General features: G+C 37.6%; 1 protein-coding gene across 2 annotated transcripts in view; it reads left to right on the forward strand.

Moving 5' to 3' along the window:
- The window catches only part of wrn (WRN RecQ like helicase), a 54723-nt gene that overhangs the window by 2727 nt on the left and 31232 nt on the right, over positions 1-20764 (forward strand). The window contains exons 4-22 of one of the 2 annotated variants that reach the window (XM_088910026.1): positions 731-852; positions 1109-1254; positions 1865-2013; positions 2521-2670; positions 3376-3418; positions 5002-5107; positions 5677-6082; positions 6505-6579; positions 6795-6936; positions 7446-7521; positions 10154-10221; positions 12383-12491; positions 13744-13812; positions 15003-15085; positions 17442-17548; positions 18055-18242; positions 18858-19032; positions 19322-19503; positions 19818-19919. In XM_088910026.1, the coding sequence (XP_088766152.1) occupies positions 731-852; positions 1109-1254; positions 1865-2013; positions 2521-2670; positions 3376-3418; positions 5002-5107; positions 5677-6082; positions 6505-6579; positions 6795-6936; positions 7446-7521; positions 10154-10221; positions 12383-12491; positions 13744-13812; positions 15003-15085; positions 17442-17548; positions 18055-18242; positions 18858-19032; positions 19322-19503; positions 19818-19919 (2498 nt within the window). The remainder of the gene's footprint in view (positions 1-730; positions 853-1108; positions 1255-1864; positions 2014-2520; positions 2671-3375; positions 3419-5001; positions 5108-5676; positions 6083-6504; positions 6580-6794; positions 6937-7445; positions 7522-10153; positions 10222-12382; positions 12492-13743; positions 13813-15002; positions 15086-17441; positions 17549-18054; positions 18243-18857; positions 19033-19321; positions 19504-19817; positions 19920-20764) is intronic. The other variant, XM_088910028.1, reaches the window with a different exon arrangement.

Raw genomic sequence — 20764 nt, forward strand, 5'->3', positions numbered from 1 at the left:
GTTTATAAATAAACTTTACACAGCGCTTTTCTGGCCTCTCCATTCAAAGTGCTTTACAGGTAATGGGGACTCCCCTCCACCACCACAAATCTGTATTCCCCCCCTGGATAATGCAATGGCAGGCATAGTGCACCAGAACACTCACCACACATCAACTATCAGTGGGGAGGAGAATATAGTAACAAAGCCAAGGAGGTCATGATTGGTACAGGAGGAATTTTTGCCAGGTCACTGGGGTCTATCTACTACTCTTGTCTATCTTCAGTGGCCCTTGAGCAATTTGATTGGCAATTGGCGTACTTTGAAGTGGATCCTTTGTATCTTCTGAAACCTAGATCTAAGCTACCATTTTAAATCTGGGCCTATCCAAATGAACAGACTGTAATATTGTTTGAATAAAATATTAGATTGATCTTTTAGGCTTTCTGACTTGTCATGGAATGTTGCAAAGAATAAATCTGCTAGAAAGTCTTGTTACTACTCAGACTCCAAGTTCTCTGTGTCTGCATTAGGTGTTTGTATTGTATAATTTTGCTTGTGCCAAAACTCTGTTTTTTTGAGTTTCATTTGAATGTCTACTCACACAGATGTTCTTGGTGATCGTCTGTCTAGTTAGGGTGGGCTATTGAAATTCCCTTTTTTTTCTTTCTACTTTTCAGTGTGGAATGAACTTCGACTTGTTCCTGTGAAAAAAAGTGTCATGCATTTCTCTTTCTCCTGAATTTTCCAGGAGCTGTCAAGATTTCACAAGAAGAATGTTTTGGAAGATCATCTTCCTTATCTAGAATTCCCTGGTTCTGTGGTTTACAGTTATGAATCCCATGACTGCTCTTTTTTGTCCGAGGATTTGAGGTACACTTGCAATATTTTATTCTCTTTTAATTGAGACAAATTGAGGCAACACATTGCTAAATGTGAAAACTTGAAGATCTCTTATTGTGGCGGGGGGTTTTAGCCTTTATTTTTAAACTTTCATTCTTGCCTCAACCCCCAGTTTTCAGTGTGTGCATTTACTCCGATTCCTTGCAAAAACTGCCGAAGGGCTTTGCTGCCTTTTGAAAATTCTTACTTCGGTGCATCTGGTTGATTTGCATTTGCTGTGATTCAGAACTGGCCTCACCCCAGGATCAGCTGTAGGGTTTGATATAGAATGGCCACCAAGCTTCATCAAGGGGAAAATGAAGAAAGTGGCCATGGTTCAGCTGTGTCCATCAGAGGAGAAGTGCTACCTTTTTCACATTTCTTCTATGGCAGGTTGGTACAGTCATTTAGGGCGCTATTTGTCTGCACACGCCTAAACCAAACCAAATAGGAAGCAAGCAACATTGTATCTGTCTGAATTCATTGAACTAGTTAGTGGGAAACAACTTTCAGGCTGTGCTGTATGTGAACTATAGCTGCTGGAGCAGAAACGTGTCTGAATGTACATTTTTTAGGGGATCAGCTTGTCCTCAAATGTTTACCTCTTGTCCTGCATTACATCATGGTGTGAAAAAAATAAGTCACAGTTTTTAGAAAGTTTAAGGTGCTCCTGTAAGCTTTTCTGCTTTTGATAAAATGGTTTAGCCCCCTGAGTTATCGCTACACGCAATGTATATGAGCAAAACTCCTCTATTTAAGCAAAGGATTATGTAAGATGTTGATCTTATTATGCCACTGTGCTACGATTGTTACTTATATTTTTACTGTTGTCAGAATTTTTACAGAAACTTTCCATAGAATTCTTTTGGTTGCCCAAACGTCAGGTTTTTGTGATCTACCCATAGATTTGATTCTCTTGTTAGAACTGCCATGTTTGTAGTATACTGGATGTCTTCATGACTTCATGTCATAAGCTGAGTATTAACATGCCAGCACTTTTCAGGATTTCCTGCTGGCCTGAAGAGGTTGCTCCAAGATGAAACTATCAGAAAAGTAGGGGTTGGAATAGATGGAGACATGTGGAAACTAATGAGTGACTTTGACATCAAAATAAAGAGCACTGTGGAACTTGGAGATTTAGCTAACAAAAAAGTAGGTGTGCATTTATAATTTTTTTGGTTTGGATTTGGTATTATTATCAATAATCTGTAAAAGTCTACAGGTTTGAGACTTTGTGACCTTACCTTTGTCCCTGTAGTTATTTTCAATAGTGGGTGGGTGTGCTTAACATTCTCCCCTATAATTTTATTGTTTTATTTTAAGAGAACCCTGTATTTTCCTTCAATTTGTCTGCTGCAGCTTCTTTAGCAAAAACACTCCATTGCATTATAAGATGCAGTTTAAGGACTGCAGGATTTCCCTTTTTATAATCTAAGTAAAAACTGTTTGAATTACATTAAATGAAACAAACTTATTTCTTCTTTGGAAGGAAGCTTTAAGTTACTTTCCTACTGTAGATCTACTGTAAATATTTTGTGTCCAATAGCAATTACAAGGATAACAAATCGTTAGTTGAAATGGCAGTTTTCACTAATCCTGACCTGCCTTTGGTTAAAGGGCTACAATGTTTTTTTTATTTTGATATGTTACTTGGTGCAGCTCAGATGTCTGGAAAAGTGGAGTCTGGACAGCCTCGTGAAGCACCTGTTCCAAAAGCAGCTTCTTAAAGATAAGTCTGTTCGCTGCAGCAGGTGGGATGACTTTATTCTAGCCGAGGACCAGAAGAAATATGCAGCAACCGATGCCTATGTGAGTTTATGCAGTCTGGCATGTTTACTGTTCTCTTTTCTGATCTGACTTGAGAAAACACAGATCTGGAGAAGATTATATCCATCCACTTCTTTTTAGTTGTGGTTGGAATTTATGCGGTGCCTTACGAAAGTATTCATCCCTTTCTAATGATGCCCAATTTTGTTTTATTACATGAAATTAATTAATGACAAAGAATGGCGCCTAGAGGAACTGGCATAAAATGTTCAGTCTTGTGTAGAGTGCTCATTTAACTCTGTGGCCCCTATGGGCCACATTTGAGACTGAGCCAAGCTTCTAGTCAACTGGGGCCAATGTTTCTCATGTAGCGGCACACAGCTGGACACAGCAATGACTCCTAGGGCCAGACCTGCGACCTTGCAGCAACACCAGACTCAAAGAGACGGGCATATTTGAGGACTGCACGTCTGGGTCCTCATCTTCCCAATGTTGAGCAGGAGTGGTTGGGAGTTACATTGAAAAACACTTAAAATAATAATTTTGAATAACATAAAATAGAAAAATATTGTTGATTCTAGATTGAAACAAACACTACCAACAACACTGCTTCATGTTTTTATCTGAGCAACGTGTTTATGTTCATGTCTTTTAATGCATGGGAATGCCACTAAGAGGAAAGGATTCAAATATCTGTAAGATGTACAGTATATGAGGTTAACATAAAATTTCTTTTTGTGTGATCAGGCTGGACTCATTATCTATAAAAAGCTGGAGAAAATGGATTCTGGTAAGTTAGAATACCACCGTGGGTTTCACTCATTGTGGTCTATTTCCAAGAACGGTGTTCTGTAATATAGAGCCTTAATATTGTAACAGAAAAATGCAAAATGCCAAATATTATTACTCTGTATCTTCTTAATCTACATTGTACATTTGTGTACAAAGGCACACAGCCTTTGGTAATGCTTTAAATTAGAGGTTGTTAATGCCATTTATAGATGGAATATATTACTAAAGTATTCACAGTGATGTAATGTAATGTGTGTGTGTGTTCATTACAGTCATGTAATGAAACACACTTCTGCTGTAGGCTAATTGTACAGTATGTTAGTAACAAAACCCTTATCCTGACCAGAGCCACACCTAACCTATACACCTAACCCTAGTGTAGCATAAAGTGTATAATAGATATTAACAGTCATTTTATAATTCATTTATCAAGTTTAATTAAGCAAATCCTAAAATATAAACCAATCTTATGTGCTCCTGGATTTCCTAAGACTAAGATCTTTTGGCATAGACTAAAACTTCAACATAAAATGAATTATATCTAAAAAAGTCACTTTGAATTGCAGCGAGACAAAAAGCATACTATGTAATCATTGTCTGTTAAGTTTCACACTGACATTTTTTAACTGCAACAGCTTCGAAGCTGATATCTGTTGTGAGTTTGGAAAAACTATTTCTTAGAAATGGTTTTTTTTGGTGCCAGAAATGAATTTGGAATGGAAGGACTAAGGTGAAAATGATACACATCTTATTCAACTGCTGTGAAGACGCTTATATCCATATTATACTAGAAGTGGGTAACTGAATAACTGGCATTCATTTTCAATGATTTTCATTTTATTTTAAGCCACAATGTAATTACACATTACAATCTTTAAACAGTGTATTAATCCATTTGGTCATTTTTATTGCTAGAAACATTTTAACACGTTTTAACAATAGCTGAAAAATACAGTAGGAAGATGCCTTTGTTATTGAATTGTTTTCAGAACTAAGGTGCCAAACATCCAATCAGTGATCAGTGGAAAATGAATATTCATGCTTTAGAATAAAGAGAATGAAAATGATTAGCTCGTATTACCTACAGTTTCATGTTGCATTAAATGGTTCTTTGGGTTTTGTGCGGCTCTTTGTTATGTTATCTTGTTGTTTTCCAGATATTTAGGAACAGTGGCAAAGACACAATGTCAGTTATAAAAGACCAAAATGGGGCCAAATTAAACATTCTCACAAATCAGAGCCTTTTTGTTAGAACTCGGGTGAAATTGTTCAGTGTGTGAATAGCACCCAGATGGAATGTCATGCATTAAAATGCTTAACAGCACTTCCTTATCCAGCTGTCCTTTTACTTGTAACTGCTGAATTGTTTACATTGTTTCATATTGTAGTTTATTTTGTGTTTTTATGTTTAACATATATTTTGAGTCTTCTTAAAATGCAGAAGCTGAATGAGTGTCAATAAATAATGGGATTTGAATACTGTTTTATGGAGGGATATGAGTTATTCTGACATAGTCAGTCTGTGACTCAAGCATGCAAAATGTTTAATTTTCTTATGTTTCATTACGTGTCTCCTAATAGGTGGGATAAAGTTGCATCTGGATATCAAGGAAAAGCTCATGCAGTTCTCCAGTGAAATTCAGGAGCTGGCTGGCCAGATTCCTGATAAAATCAGTGACACAAAAAGGTTTGACACTTTCATAAACTGTTGCATATACAGTACATCACTTAATTTTTTCAAACATGATATTCAAACACAAACATGTTGTGATTGATGGAAACAGAAGTGAGGTTAAAAATATCTATTGCACTATGTGTTTTGTTTGGAATATGGAACAGTTTTACATTGATGTTTTCTCATTATTGCCTAACAACTCACCTGTGCAATGAACAGTGAATGCTTCTTGAAATTACTGGCATTTGAAATTGAATTGAAAGGATTACCACAGGAAATCATAAGAAATAAGAGACCTCACAGATCAATGGAACATGAATGTTTTGCCTCTTCCTTTAAAAAAGTTTAATTGTTTCACAGCATGTCTTCACTTGATCTTTAATATAGAAGTAGCAGAATTTGTTTTGTAAACAGCAGACCAGTTTTTATGTCTTCCTGACATTGATTGATCTGAGATGGAAATTAAGGAGCTCTAATCAAATGCCAGTCAAGTTTTCTTTGCAACAAGAGTGTTCTGCACTTTGTGACTATTGTTTTTTCAAATGTTGTTATACTCTCTCTCTGTTGATTGGCATACCCAGTGCTGCCGAGCTTGTGGACGGTATGGCTGAGAAACTGGGGGCTTTAAGACGGCTGGTGTTTGGGGGCAGTTCTCAGGTTACAACAGAAGAAGAACATGATCCCGAATTGTGCAGAGAGGAAACCTGCAGCATCGAGGACACTCAGAAACCTGACGGCAAGACCCAAAGAGCTGCCTTTGAACAGGGAATACCTGGAGCCCACGATCTCAGTCATTCGATTGTGAAGCCCGTCAAACTTTCTTCAGGTGACGTAGAACCAGCGGAAGCTGAGAGCAAGCCTCAAGATTGTAAGTCAGCTTCTAGGGAATGCGTCATGTCCCTGGACATTTCTGAGTACGAGCTTGATGAGCTGGAGAGGCAGGCTATGCAGAAAGCTATGGGAGAAGAGTCTATAATGGAGCACCAGGTAAGGGAATCCCATAGGATGCTGCGTGGAGTCTGCGGTAGGAGTTTTCTATAAGGTGTTGTTGACGTAAGTAGATGGAGTAAATAAAGAGGGAAAGAAACACACTGGGTGTACTTTTGTTTCTATAGTGGTGAAATAGTTTTGCCAAATGCTATCACATCCTTGCTCTTCATAATCCCACTCTCACTTATCGTCAGTTTCTCCTCTGGGAGAATTTGCACCAGTGTGTTTCTCAGTGTCTTGCATTATCGTTTATGGCCAGCATGACTGCGACTCTGTGGTTTGAATGTTTATGAGTACTCTCATCTGTGCTGCATTGCCCAAAGCTTTTGTAACCAAAGGAAATCACAGCAGAAAGTATTTGCGTACTAGAAACATGTAGCCCAGTCACAACCTGTAACAACCATTATTTCCATGATTAGGCGGCAGTGGACGAAGGCGCTGACCTGTCCTTTGTTGTTGAAAGTGATGAAGAGCTGGAACGTGAAATGCTTCAGGTACTGAAGGATGTGCAAATGCTGTATTTGTCACAGGCTCACCACTAGTCATTGGAGCTTTTAGTTTGTGGACATCTTGTTTAAATCAGGCTTTGAAGTACAAAATCATCATAACGCCATTTACGGGCAAGCTGATCTCTGTTAATTATTATGTTGTTTTGTGAAAAGTCTGGCTCTCATCACTTTGTTTCTGATATGGATTCTTCTGTTCCCAGTGTATGGATGAGATGGACAGGGGGAAATGTTTGGACAGTGAACTGTGTGGAGGTGACCAGAGCAGAGAGCAGACAGATACCATAACGGTCAAGGAGGAGGAGGAGGATGATGAAGGCATTGAGGAAGAGGAGGAGGAGTTTGGTAATTGTTTGCTTCAGTCATTTGACTACTCTTTGTTTGAAGAGTATTGAATTTGGTACATAGAACATCCTGGTAAATTCTGTTTGACTTAATCGAATTCTACAGATTTTTCAGTAGGTTTGTTTCAGTGTATGCATTATTAGATGTAGTGGGATTATCAAAAGGCATTTTGATATCTGTTGTCTGCTTGTGAAAACTGGCTTTAAAATGTCAGTGTTTACTGGGTTATTGAAAACCATTCTTGTCTATAAATTCTTGGGCTCAAAGCACAAAAATAAAGAGGATAGAATTCAACTGTGATTAAATTATTGATTTTTGAACCTTACTTAAATCACATATGTCTTATAAATCCTTCACAGAAGGAAAAAGCTCTTTCAGTACACTGAAGTGTAATGGTTACAGTCTGGTGTGAATCTTAATCTTTTGGCTTCAAGTAACAGAAGCAGCTGTGAATATTTTTTTTCTGTTGTTGACATGTTGGATTGAATCCACATTCATGTTTCCTCTAGATCCTTCTCTCCCTGAACCAAACTCCAAGCAAATTAAATGCCTGAAGACTTATTTTGGCCATTCCAGTTTCAAACCGTGAGTATTGATCTTAAACAATGCAAGTATTTTTGCATGTTATTTCCCAAACAGCTTAACTGCATGGATGGGTTTAGAGAAACAAAAATTGAAGATGTAATACAAATAGTTAATAATGTATCCACAATTTATTACAACACTTCCTGAAACTTCATCAGTAAAAACCAACTGTTTCTTTTGATAAGAAAATTTGCATTAGGCATTAAGTAACAAACACAATCCACACATTATATAAATATACATGGTAAATCAGTAGAAACTAATTGACACCAACTTGATAATGGCACACTCATCAGACTTGTAGTTCTGCTAAGTACAAAATGCAATTTTATATACCACTAGTTAATTAAAAGCTTTTTATGACTGGTTTATTAAAGAATAGATGCAAATCTCCCTTTTAAAAATTGTGAAGAACATGAAAACAAAATATAGCTATCAGGAACAAGCAACAAAAATCATGATCATCATTAAGAAGTTTGAAACTTAAACTTAAATCTAGTGTAAATTTGAAATGCATCATGCGAGCACTGTATCAATTTGTTAACCTTTATGAGAGACCGGGCTGCTGGTCAACATCAAAATCTGCACAGTGGGTATAAAAAATATTCACACCCCTTGGACTTTTCCACATTTTATTGTGTAGTTTGGGTCAGAAAGTATTTACATGGGATTTTTTGCCATCGATCGATACAAAACACTCTATAATGTCAAAGTGAAAACAAAATTCTACAGATACTCCTAAGTTATCACCGTGTGCTTCAGTGTGAAGACTGGAAGAATGTTTCTGCAAACAATAAAACTGATTCTGCTGCTGCCGTCACTAGTTACAGTACATCAATAACGATGAGTGAGCCAGTTATTGGGGTCCAGTGTGCTCAAACCATGGCCTTATCTGTCTGTAAATTCTGATAGGACTTGCTAACGAGAGGTTTCCTGTACAGTACAAACTATGGATTTTGATACTTGCTCCACAGTGCTCTGGAGGCTGTTGGCGATTTTAGGACAGCAATTTTAGGGGTTTCCTTGACAGCTCTTGTCAATTTCTGTCAGTTTAGTATGTTTTTCTTGGCTGACCCAGGCTTGACTGATTGGTAGTTATAATGTAGCTGTGGTTTCTTTCTTCATCAACTTATTACATACTGTTAATATTAGTATGCCCAAGTTTGTTCTCTGGTCTTTATGGCTACTAAATTGCCTGCTTGTCTAAATATAAAATGCTTTGGTTTTCATCCTGACTATTAACTACTAACTCCAAGTGTTGAAGATAAGTAAAAATGATTATCGCAAGTCTTTCGAGTGCCTATTTTTCCAACATCAAACACTTGACCAGCTGTCAGCCAATTGTTTCAGTAGTTTTGCTCCTTCAACATCATCAGTTTAAAAATGATTATTCGATGTCCTAGTGACAATCCCAGTTTAGACTTCACTTTTCCAATACTTTTAGAAGGCACTGTCACTGCTGTTGCATTTCAGTTTTCGGTGGCTGTTCTCCAGGGTTTTGCACTTTATCATTGAAACCTTGAAACATTAGCCACAGGTAAATCAGAAATGATTTTATTTCAGTTCTTGATTTAATGACATTTTTTATTTGTATTTTTATGTGTCTGGAAAACAGGTCTGAAGACTGACTAAACAAATTTCTTGCAGGTGTTTAAAAAATAGATAATACTAGTTAACTCCATACATACTTTCCCTGTCTTTCACACTTTCAAAAAAAATATATGATGCTAATCCAATGCCAATTCAGTGACAGTTATGGCTGACTGTTGTCTAGTTCACTAAGAGTATGTCAGTTTCCACTCCATTTAATATAGAATTAAAAAGTTCACTTTTGTTATTTGTTTTTAATTTCAGTTCCCTCTTTGTTTTGTCTGCTGTGCTTTTATCAATTATTTAACACTGATATTTTACATTTTCTGTCTTTCTTTCAATTTGTCTTTTTGTAAAATCACAATTCCTTGGAAATCTTCTGTTGAAGATATATTGAGCTAACAGTTAATCCTGACAGACCTGTACTTTGTTGGACATAAAGTAGCCTTGCAGCTTTTTGGATGAGTACAGCGGAGCAAATGATGTATAAACAAGGGGCGCCTGACAATGAATTCAATGAATCCTGCAGCAGATTAGATTGGTAAATGTGATGGATTGGCTGCTACAACATTTCCTATTGCCTGCTCATGTGTAGTTTTCCTTGAGCCGTAGTCAGGTTTTCAAATTTTGATCAGGGTGAATTAAATTGTAATAATAGTAGAAATCCCTAGTGAAAGCTTTGAGCCATTTGTTGATGTAATTAATGTATGTGTACTGTATTGTAATAGATGTATAAGACATTTTGCATAGCAGAGCAAATTTTTGTGTTCGTTTTCTGTAGTTTGGCATTCGTTAGTTAAAAAAATCAATTAAGGCCTTTTACATCTTAACTTCATTAAGTTTTGTTTCCTGATCTCTCACAATTGGCTTTTGAACACTTCATTGGCACATCTGTGTTGTGTAGAAAGTGACTACTGTTTCCGGTAGGTGTTATATAAAAGTTTGCAAATACTTCTGGTGATGTTCGGTTGGGTCTTATCTCTCTGGGTAATCCTTCTTGTACTCTGTATAAGAAATGAAAATGGATTTTGTTTACTTTCAGAGTACAATGGAAAGTGATTCACTCAGTGCTTCAGGAAAGGAGAGATAACCTTGTTGTCATGGCAACAGGTGAGCCGTGTTTCCTGAATAATGACAATTGACAAAATATCAATTATGTTTACAATGTACAGAATGGAGATATTACAGAATGGAGAATAGGGTGCATTCAGGACCTATGGAAAAGTATCCTACATGTCCCTACTGTTTTATAGTCTTTTCTAGTGCTGAAGTGTTTAATGAATATGGATCTCAGAATTGCAGTTGCACTTGCTTGCTGTTTTGCTCTTCCATCCACAGAATAGTTCAGATGTACTTATCACTGGAAATTCATTTATCTTAGTATGTGTTCACTCCTTTTGGTGAGGTGGAAAATGGTGTTAGTGGTTAAATCCACAAAACTAGAAACTGTTCTTAAATTAAGTAGCAGAAAGGCACATTTTATAGCCACAATATATACAATATACAGTATATATATAAATGAGACCTTTAGCTTGCAGTATACTGTATGAGGTTTGTCATTTATTATATAATGTGCTTTGCAAAAGTTTTCACATTTTGAAGCTTTTAAAGTTTGCAGTAAGGACACTTTGAAGTAGGATTTAATATACAGTATGTTATATAGACAATCTCCACCACATATTCAAAAATCAAACACAAAGAACTAAATAGATAATATAAATAATAGTAAGATCTCGATTGTTTAAGTGTTCACACCCTTTGCAAAGGCAAGCCAAAATTAATTTCGTTGCGCAAAATTACCTCAATGAGCCACACAATTAGGGCCTCTGCCAGTGTGCAATGATAGTGGATCTCATTATTTCAGAATAAAAACACCTGTCTCTGTGAGGTCCCTCAGTGAGGTAGTGCATTTCAATCAAAGATTCAGCCATGCAGACCAATGAACTTTCAGAACAACTCAGGGATTATATTGTATCAGGAGAAGAGTCTAAAAACATTTCAGTCTCTAAGACCCATAATGTTCTTTGAGCATGGTAAATTTGAGTTGTCATTAGTTCAGAGTTACAGAGTTCTGTGGCTGAGATAGGAGAAAATTTCCATGGGTCAACAATATCTTTCAGACAGGGAGCTTGTATTGAACTTAAAAAAACATTTTAAATCTTGCATGGGGTTTGCAAACAGAGCACCTAAGTGATACTGCAGGTATTTTGCAAAATGTTTTATGGTCAGACAAGATGAAATGGGAACTTTCTAGTCTAAAATTAAAGCAATCTGGCGCAATCTAGTACATCACTTGGTTGACACTATCCCTATTATGAAGCATAGGTGGCAGCATTATGTCGTAGTTACAAAAGGACCAAAGGACTGATAATTCTTACTGGAAAACTGCTTCAAACCTAAAACTTAAAACAAAAATACAAAAGAATATAAAACTGAATGTCTGCGTATCCCTGTCAAAGTTGCAACTTAAATTCTAGTAGGTATCTGGGGGAAGATGTGAAAACTACAGCCCATAAGTGATCCCAAAGCAAATTCAGAGAGCTTGTGCAGATCTGCAAAGAATAAGGTGCAAAAATTGCTCCGAGCCAGTGTGTAAAGTCAGGGGGGAATGTGGCTGTTAATTGCTGCCAGAGTGGCATACAGGAAATATTAAGTTCACAGTCTGAATACACCATAGGAAGGGTATGGATAGTTTGCAAGCTTCTGTATATGTATAATTTATTTAAGTGTTTCATATAGGCTCTTCATTGAATTCCTGCTTGTATTTCATTATCTTCTTTAAGGAGCCGTGTCAAAATACATAATGTATCCATAGCTTGACCTGTCTTCTGCTTAATACATTTCAAAGACCTTGCAAAACATTGACAGGTTGCAGGTTTTGGCTGTAATTTTGCACTCAGTCTTTGCAATTGAACATTGCACAGAAGTTTCAAAGACTGTGTACTGCACATTTAGATGCATAGGCATGTCTGATGGATATTGTAATGCTCAGGTGCCTGGGAAACTGTTTCAGGGTGCAAAATTGTAAGTGTTTTTTGCTGTCTTTGATAGATACCCAAACTGCTTTCCTTTTAACTTCCGGCAAAATGAAAACAAAATACCCTTTCAGGAGAAATCTATTTTGTGTCCTTGTCTGATAAACAGTTCCTCAAATAATCACAAATATTTGAGTTCCCATGGTGGAAAGTTAACTCCTTCTCTGAAATCTCCTAATTCAACATGCTTTTACTGTGCTGTTACTCAGCTGGACTGCTGTTTTTGTTCTGCAAAGGTTATGGGAAGAGCTTGTGCTTTCAGTTCCCCCCAGTGTACTGTGGAGGAGTTGGCATTGTCATCTCTCCTCTCATTGCTCTCATGGAGGACCAAGTGCTTCAGCTGAAGTGAGTGGCCTGTCGCCTTTATTTTGTGTTACTCCAGGAGCTGTGGGGTTTAATTGTTTTTTTTTTGTAAATGTCTTGCACCTTACCACTGTTGTAAAAGATACAGAGCAAAAAGTACACTTATACTATTATTTTGTATGGCCCACATTTCTTATGACTTCTGCAAACACCACTGGACTTATTATCAGATGGTTTAGCCTCATTGACACATGACTGGTAGTTTTGAGCAGAGTTGGTCTAAGATAGCTCACAGAAGTGGTGAGGGTCTTATGGATACCTAATAATAACAAGGCAGAAAAAATTGCTTTTGCATAGCCAACTTTTTCAAGTGATGGACCAATCTGGATTTGTAGTGTGTCCGCTGCCCTTACAAGAGAAAGGCAGCAGATTGTGTCCATAACGTAACCTCAAGAGAAGGCTGCTAAACGTGTCTGACAGGCATGAAGCTGCGGGAGCACAGAGCAAGCAGTAGAGACAGGCTGACGCAGTAAATGCGAGAACAGGCAAGCGTGGTCCAGGCAAACGCAGTCCAGAGCTGTAAACAGGGACAAGAAAGTTCTAAAACCAAGAGACGCAGTACAGAGCACCAGAATATAATCCAGAGAATGAAGTCAGGGCAAAGGGTCCAGAAACAAAAAGAACTCGGGATAAAGCTTGAAAAGTGGCAAACTCTATGACTGTGCTCTCCAGCACTGCCAGATCACAGCTTATGTAGTCTTGAACCACCTGAGGTGGGCATGGTGGAAAATTACCACCAGGTGGTACAAGACTCCTGTTGAATTAAAGACACTTTAAGACAGGTGGCCGGCTACTGTTTAAATACTAGTTTGCCTCCCAATCAATGATTTTAGCCTTTAACATATAAAATATGGATATAATTGCAAATTTAATTTCATAATTTTAATAATTTTAATAAAGTTTAAATTCATTTAGCCAACCAATTATAAGTTATTCCCCAAGGGTTTGTTCTGAATGCCTTTAATGGAAAACCTTGTCTTAGAAGTAAGTGTGTGAATAAGGTGAGTTTTTTGTAGTTACTCATGGCTAAAGCTGTAGTCCAACATATTACTTTTGTATGACATTGTGAGGAGGCAAGCCTTTGTAGCTGGATATTCCAACTTTAATTTTAGAGTTATAGTTTAAAATAGATGACAGAACATCTAGGTTATATCATGGTTTAGAGTGTATATTCCAGAAAACATCAGAAGTTTAAGATCAGATAGATCAAAGGCATGTCCTGTTTTTTTTTCAGGATGTCTAACATTCCAGCATGTTTCCTTGGATCAGCTCAGACAGACAATGTCTTTATGGATTTAAAAAGGTAAGTTCTGGTGAGTTGTTGTCATTGGATATACCATATTATTTATTATTAACAGATATGAGAGGATAATAGTGTAGGTATAATGATTGTCATAGATTTGATTATCATTAGTATCCAATCTATAAAAATGAAAATAAGCCTATACCCCATTTGGTGGTCAGTTGTTATAATTTTTGGTACAAGAATTGCTCAGATGTTTTTTGAAATATCTCAGGAAATCAATTTCAAGAAAGCAGATGAAGCGAAAAGTTGATTGTTACAGACATTCATGACTGGAAAATATGTCCCCTGATTTCAACCATTGACGTATAATTACCATTTGCATATGAACTTTCTATTTTAGAGGCCACTCAGTGCATTACTTAAAAGAATTTTACAAGTAGCTTCTTCCAAAATGAAAGCTTAGTCATGAGGATACCGTACTCGGATCCCAATTCTTTTAAAAATCAATTTCAGTTAAATTTCATTGAAATTCCTGGGCAGGCAGTTTTTAAAACTATATCGTCTGTTCAGACCTGACATTGGTCAGGTGGTGCAGTACCAGTCAAGTCGCAGAAGCTGTTTTATTGAGTTTAATCCTAATGCCTTTGAATCCCAGTGCTCCGGCAACTTCCTTTTAAAGCAATGAGCATCACAATTTGCATATAAAATGTGTGCAAAACCTTGCCTTGAGTTCCATATGAAGATTTCACCCAATCCACTCCAACCTATACCTGGTACTTATCTGTACATGTGTTTGGAGTGTCTTATAATAGAGTGCTTTGGTGCATTGCGGCTGTGATTATGTGTTTGGCTTGACTTCTTAATAGGTCTAACCACAGCTATAAAATCTTTTTTTAAAGACGGATGGAGATGGGGATAACCGTAAACTGCAGTTTACTTGAGTTCATTTACAGAAACTGGTTTGCAAAGACATACAGCTAAATTAATTTTTTCTAGGTCTACAACTGTGACAGCATGCTCAGATAATATTTCTCACATCAGGACTCTTTTTCAGTATCCCCCTTTCCTGTTTTTTTGCATGTGCGTTTTTTTTTGTTTTCATACTGTGTGTGCATTGTTTTCAAAGCGAGTTGTCAGTATGCTTTAATATGAAGTTGTATGGGTTGTCAGTCACATTTGTGAAATCCTCAGTAAAATAATGTGAAATGTGAGGTTATTTGTGGTGATCTGCTATCTCTTGTCTGAAGGGGCCATTTTCGAGTGGTATACATGACTCCAGAGTTTTGCTCAGGCAACACGGCACTGATCAAACAGCTTGACAGTGATGTCGGTAAGTCACAACCGTTGTGCATGCTTAAACTGCCCTGCTCTCTCAGTAGGTGGCCCCGCTGATCGAGTCTGAAGTCTATGGGACACCTTTCCTTTTCCTGTGAGGACATCAGAAGAGGTTATTGCAGAGTTAATGAACCAGGAAAGCAGAAAATTGCTTTCACGAGTAATTATATAGCCCTTGGCATTTTCTCAGTCAGTAGGTCTTGATGTATTACAGGGAATCCAAGCCAACAAAGGTGGATTGTTTAAATTGTTTAAATTAGGTAGTTCTCAATTTAAGCAGCAAACATGTTCCTGAAAAATGCAGCCTAAATCCAAAAAGCATAAATTAAAAAATAATGTCTTAAAAGAATGGATGTAAATAGAGGAGGATGCTTTCCAGGCCCAATCCCAACAAAGTGCTGAAGCCCCAAATAAAAACATTTGCACTTTTTTATAAATGTGAGATGAAGTCATTTTTAAAATACCGTGGTGGGGTGTAGGCTCCAGTGGGCCTGTGACCCTGGATTGAATAAAGCAGTTTGGAAATGGATGGATGGTTTAAAATGCTTCAAGAACAAATTTGATTTAATTGGTAATTTAACGGGTGCAAGGCAGGATACCACATGGACAGAATGCCGGTCCATTTTGGGGCACACACAGACACTAGCATGTACACATTCACACCAGGGCCAAATTTCACAGAAACCAATTAATATACCAGACTGTCTTTGGACTGTGAAACCAGACCAGGAGGAAACCTAGGCGGACAGGTGGAGAACATACAAACTCCGTACAGACAGCACCACAGGAGCTGAACCCAGGGCCCTAATGCTGTGAGACAGAAATGCTAACCAGTGCTCCACCATGTCACCTGTTGCGTTTAACCAAACGCTCACAAATTAAGAGCACGTACTGTAAATCAACAGTTTGCCTTTTCTTTATTTCGGATTGCCACAATAAAATACAGGTCCCTCTTCATGGTGTTTTGTAGAACATTGCACTAGTGAGTCCCTCATGCAGCATATTAAATGCCATAGCTTAAACAGTAAAATGCCAAAAAAACAAACAAAAAAATTTGATGTGATGTATTCCTTATGCTGTGAAGAAAGATATATGAACTGTCTCAGGTAGCACCTAATTAAGCACAGTAGATTCAGATCACTGGCAGTTGCTGTGAAAGTTAATAATTTTTTTTTACTTCACTGTTCTGCCACTGTATCATTAAAAGAGTTACTATCGGCAGGAAATTGCTGCTTTTTCACATATGCTTTGCACATCTATTTGTTTTCCTCACTTAAAGTCTGTTCTGGCAGGTAGTGATAACAATGTTGTATGACGGGATGTACTGCAGCAGCTCCTGAAGATAAAGTTCTTTAGTCAATAAGTAACTGACAAAAATTAGTGTTATGCAACATTAATTGCATATGCTTTTTTCACCCAGAGTATAATTCACAGTATGTTTGGTTTTTAGACAATGCATTCTACTGGTAGAAGAGTATTTTCCTGTATTTTTACACTCAGCAGTAATCTAAGTGTCTTCCATGGTTGAATTGTTCTGTTTCCTTTCATGTTCCTCTGCCTGGGTAGTTTGCTGTACAGAGCAACCAGTGCAAAGCTTCCGAAAAGACATTTGATACACTTGTGAAATGTGTCCATAAGGCACCACAATGTTTCACAGACACAGGGGTATTGGGCGGGGTTGGGGGGAGCGGTAGCACTGTGGCTAAGGATCTGCGCCTGTGGCTGGAAGGTTGCCGGTTCAAATCCAGCAGCCAGCAGAGGAATCCTACTCTGTTGGGCCCCTGAGCAAGGCCCTTAACCCCAACTGCTTCAGGGGCGCTGTACAATGGTTGACCCTGCGCTCTGACCCCAGGCTCTCTCCCTGTCTGCGTGTCTCATGGAGAGCAAGTTGGGGTATGTGAAAAGACAATTCCTAATGCAAGAAATTGTAAAAGGTTAATAAAGTGGTATTATTATTATTATTATTATTATTGGATTGTGTGACACTTATGTAAAACAATAAACTTTGAAAACTTTGTATTAGGTTTTGTTGATACAGTATATCCTGGAAAAATGGTGAATAATAAGTGTACATCCTCATTTGGAATAGCCAATGTTTTTCACATCTCAGATCGCAGCTAGGAACTCTGGGATCACACTGACCTCACTGAACCTCACCCATGGGGTTTCAGTGGTCACTCTGTCACTGAGAGAGCCCAAACCGCCTAAACTCACCCACGAACCCGCCATCATAAAGCCCAGTGTGCAAGCACATTATATTCTTTCTGCTTCCTCACTGTGATTATATTGTGCATGCTGATTGTAGAAGTGACCACGTAAATACACTGTGTGTTTGTGTGTGTTTCTTCCAGGCATCACACTGTTAGCAATAGATGAAGCTCACTGTATCTCTGAATGGGGCCATGACTTCAGGAGTGCTTACAGAAACCTTGGGTTTTTAAAGAACATACTTCCTGATGTAAGTAAATTTATCATTTTCACCTGAGCTTTAACCAGTTGAAAACCCAGCAGAACGTGTCGATCAGAAATGCTGAGATATCACATAAGCAAATTCACTTTCATGAAGCTGCCAACAAACAAGAAGGCAGTGGCTCTGATTAGAATTACATCAGATAGAACAGAAATTAATATCATTTTCCTAGTAGGAAAACATTTGTTTCTTTCTGAATGGTAACTGTTAAAATTGTTTAAACAAAATGTAAATACTTAAATTTTATACTTAATACTTAAATACAGTTAAGTGGAAATCCTATGGATTTGTTTTTCCTACACTGTTTACCCTTTTTTGTTTAGTGTTGTTAATTGGTAAATATGAGTATTTTCTGACTTTTGGTACAATCTTCATTCATTTCAGTGAAAACTCATTTTTAAAATTTTAGACCAGCAACAGTGATTGTACTGTGTGACATTCACCCCTTTTGTGCTGTTTGTGTGTTTTCTGAGCCGGCTCTTTTCCTTGGGCAGGTTCCTATTGTGGCCCTGACAGCCACAGCAAGCCCCTCGATTCGCCAGGACATCGTGAAAAGCCTGCACCTGGCCAACCCACAGATCACCTGCACCAGCTTTGACCGGCCCAACCTCTTTCTAGACGTGCGCCGGAAATCTGGCGACGTCGTCAAGGACCTGAAGCACTTCCTCATCAGAAAGACGCCGTACGTGCACATCACAGTGGCACAACATTTAGAAAAGCATTTGAGGAGTTTTTAAGGACTCTTCTCTTTTAAGGAGAAGGTTGCTTTTTATGATGGAATCTATGAAGTTAGAGGATTGGATTATTTGGATTTTTGTTTTTATTTTAAAAGTCGTACCATTTATATGTCTTTGGGAAATACACCTTCTTTGCTAAATTACTTTAAAATTTGGAATTTCAATTGGGCATCATGTCTGTGACCTCTGTAGCTTTTGGGCAAGACACATACATGCCCGCTTACAGCCCGCTTTGTCGGCTGATGTGCTAAAAGCTCCAAGGTGCCTTACAGGGGAGGTCACACTGATTGAAGGAGCCCTGTTGCTCCCTGACATTACTGCATGCTTCCATTCATCCGGCAAGCTAATTTTCATTATTATGGTAATACAGTTTAGTATTATTACACACTGCGTGTGTTCTCAGGTGTTATGCAAAGAGTGTTTTATGTCCGATTTGAAGTTGTCTTTGGATGGAATACTGCAGAATTAAGGAAAGCCATATGGGGAAGACTGTGGAATGGGTTTGTTAATATGTTTGTTAAAAACCTGTTTTTGAAGCAGTTTAATTTTTTTCCTGTTAGATTGGATCATGAATTTGAAGGCTCTACCATTGTCTACTGCCCTTCAAGAAAATTAACTGAAACGGTTTCAGCTGAACTAACAAAACTGGGCGTTACTTGTGGAGCTTATCACGCTGGTATGGGAGTCAAGAGTAGGAGGGAGACACACCACAAGTTTGTGAGAGATGAGATCCAGGTAGGTGGAATCTTTCCTGTGCAACATCTACTGTAGCTGGATTTGTTGTCCTCATGAATAAACATTGAGAATGAGTAACCCTTTTCTTCTGGGAATTGATTTTGTGTCTTTCTCAGAACCTCTTTTTATGAGCACAAGTTTATGATTTGTAATTTGCATTCTAACTGGGTCAGCATTATTTGTGTAATCAAAGATCTGGATATGTGGAGTTTTGTGACTGAAACAAGAAATGGACCTGCAAAAAGAGATCCTTGTAAGTCTTAACTTTGATCTTTCGTGTGGTTTTCAGTGTGTTGTTGCCACCATTGCTTTTGGAATGGGAATAAACAAGCCTGACATCCGCAAGGTCATCCACTATGGAGCACCAAAAGAGATGGAGTCTTATTACCAGGAAATTGGGCGAGCAGGAAGAGATGGGTTGCCCAGTACCTGTCATGTAGTGTGGGGCTCTTCAGACATGGTTTTAAATAGGTACTTTTCTTGTATACAAGCCAGTGAATGTCAATAATGGAGGTCTTTGTAATGTAAAGTGCTATGAAATCCCTGGGAGCTTTCGTTCAATGGGTTTTAAAGAAATCAAAACATTAACATCCGGGAATTAAGAAATCATCCTGATAGTATTTTGGTGTGACTGTTTGGTTTTTGTCCTGTCTGTTGGATTCTGATCCTTACATACAATACAGAGCTTTTGAAAGTTTTGTTTTTAATTATGTTTTGTTGTTTTCTAACCTTTCTGGAATTACCTTCTGGTAGTCAATACAGTGTACAGTATATTTCCTCCACAGGCATCTCCTGAGCAGTGTAAAAAGTGAAAAGTTTCGTGGATATAAGCTAAAAATGATGGCGAAAATGGAGCAGTATCTTAACTCCTGCAAATGTAGAAGGAAGTAAGTCCATTTGGAGAGTTTTGTGATAAGTCACTTTTTAGTCTTTGTCAAGATAGAGTTGAGTAATTCTGAAAGTCAAACATAGATTGTGTAATGAGAAAAAAAAATCACTGTTAGTGAAAACATTCAAAAGGGAGAACTGATAAAAGGAGATTGATAAAAGCCTAGAGGTCTTTATTTCAGTACTGAAGCAAAGCATTGTGCAGGATTTTTTAAACCCGTTCTAGCTGTGTCCTACCTGGGTTTCCTTTATAGCCAGGTATGAAAATATCTAGCAACAAACGCAGTTCAATACCTACTTCCTCATCTCAATAAATTTCTCCAAACTACGATTGAAGTGGCAGTTGGAGTGACTTCTTCTGTCCCCTGTCTCCTGTCAGACACTTATAGTTTCTTAGTTTCTTGAACTATTTGTAGTTATCAGCAGTCTGCATATTATTTATATTAGAATCACAAAGACATGTTTGTAACAAAAATTGTTCAGCATAAGGAACGCTTTGTAGGTACAAAGTCATCAATGGGTCTAGTTATAGTTCTAGATAGTTATAGCATGAAGATAAAGGCATAAGGTTACCAATGTTCAGATTACAGTTATGTTATACAAAAGATATAGAAAAATAGAAAAATATTCCTTCAGTAGCATTCACTTCTTTACATGCTCTACTATAAGTCATTATACTGTACATTTCAAGTATGAAAACTTATTTTGAGTAGAATCACATCTGCTCATCATACAGATACTGTATGCATTCATTCCTCCAGCTTGTGGAACCTGAAATGAATCAGAACTTTTATACAGGGAGCTATTCCTCGTATAAATTCACAATTATAGTCTTATTAGTTCT

This window comes from Atractosteus spatula, chromosome 3 (genome assembly GCF_055471065.1).
Source record: "Atractosteus spatula isolate fAtrSpa1 chromosome 3, fAtrSpa1.hap1, whole genome shotgun sequence".
NCBI lineage: Eukaryota > Metazoa > Chordata > Actinopteri > Semionotiformes > Lepisosteidae > Atractosteus > Atractosteus spatula.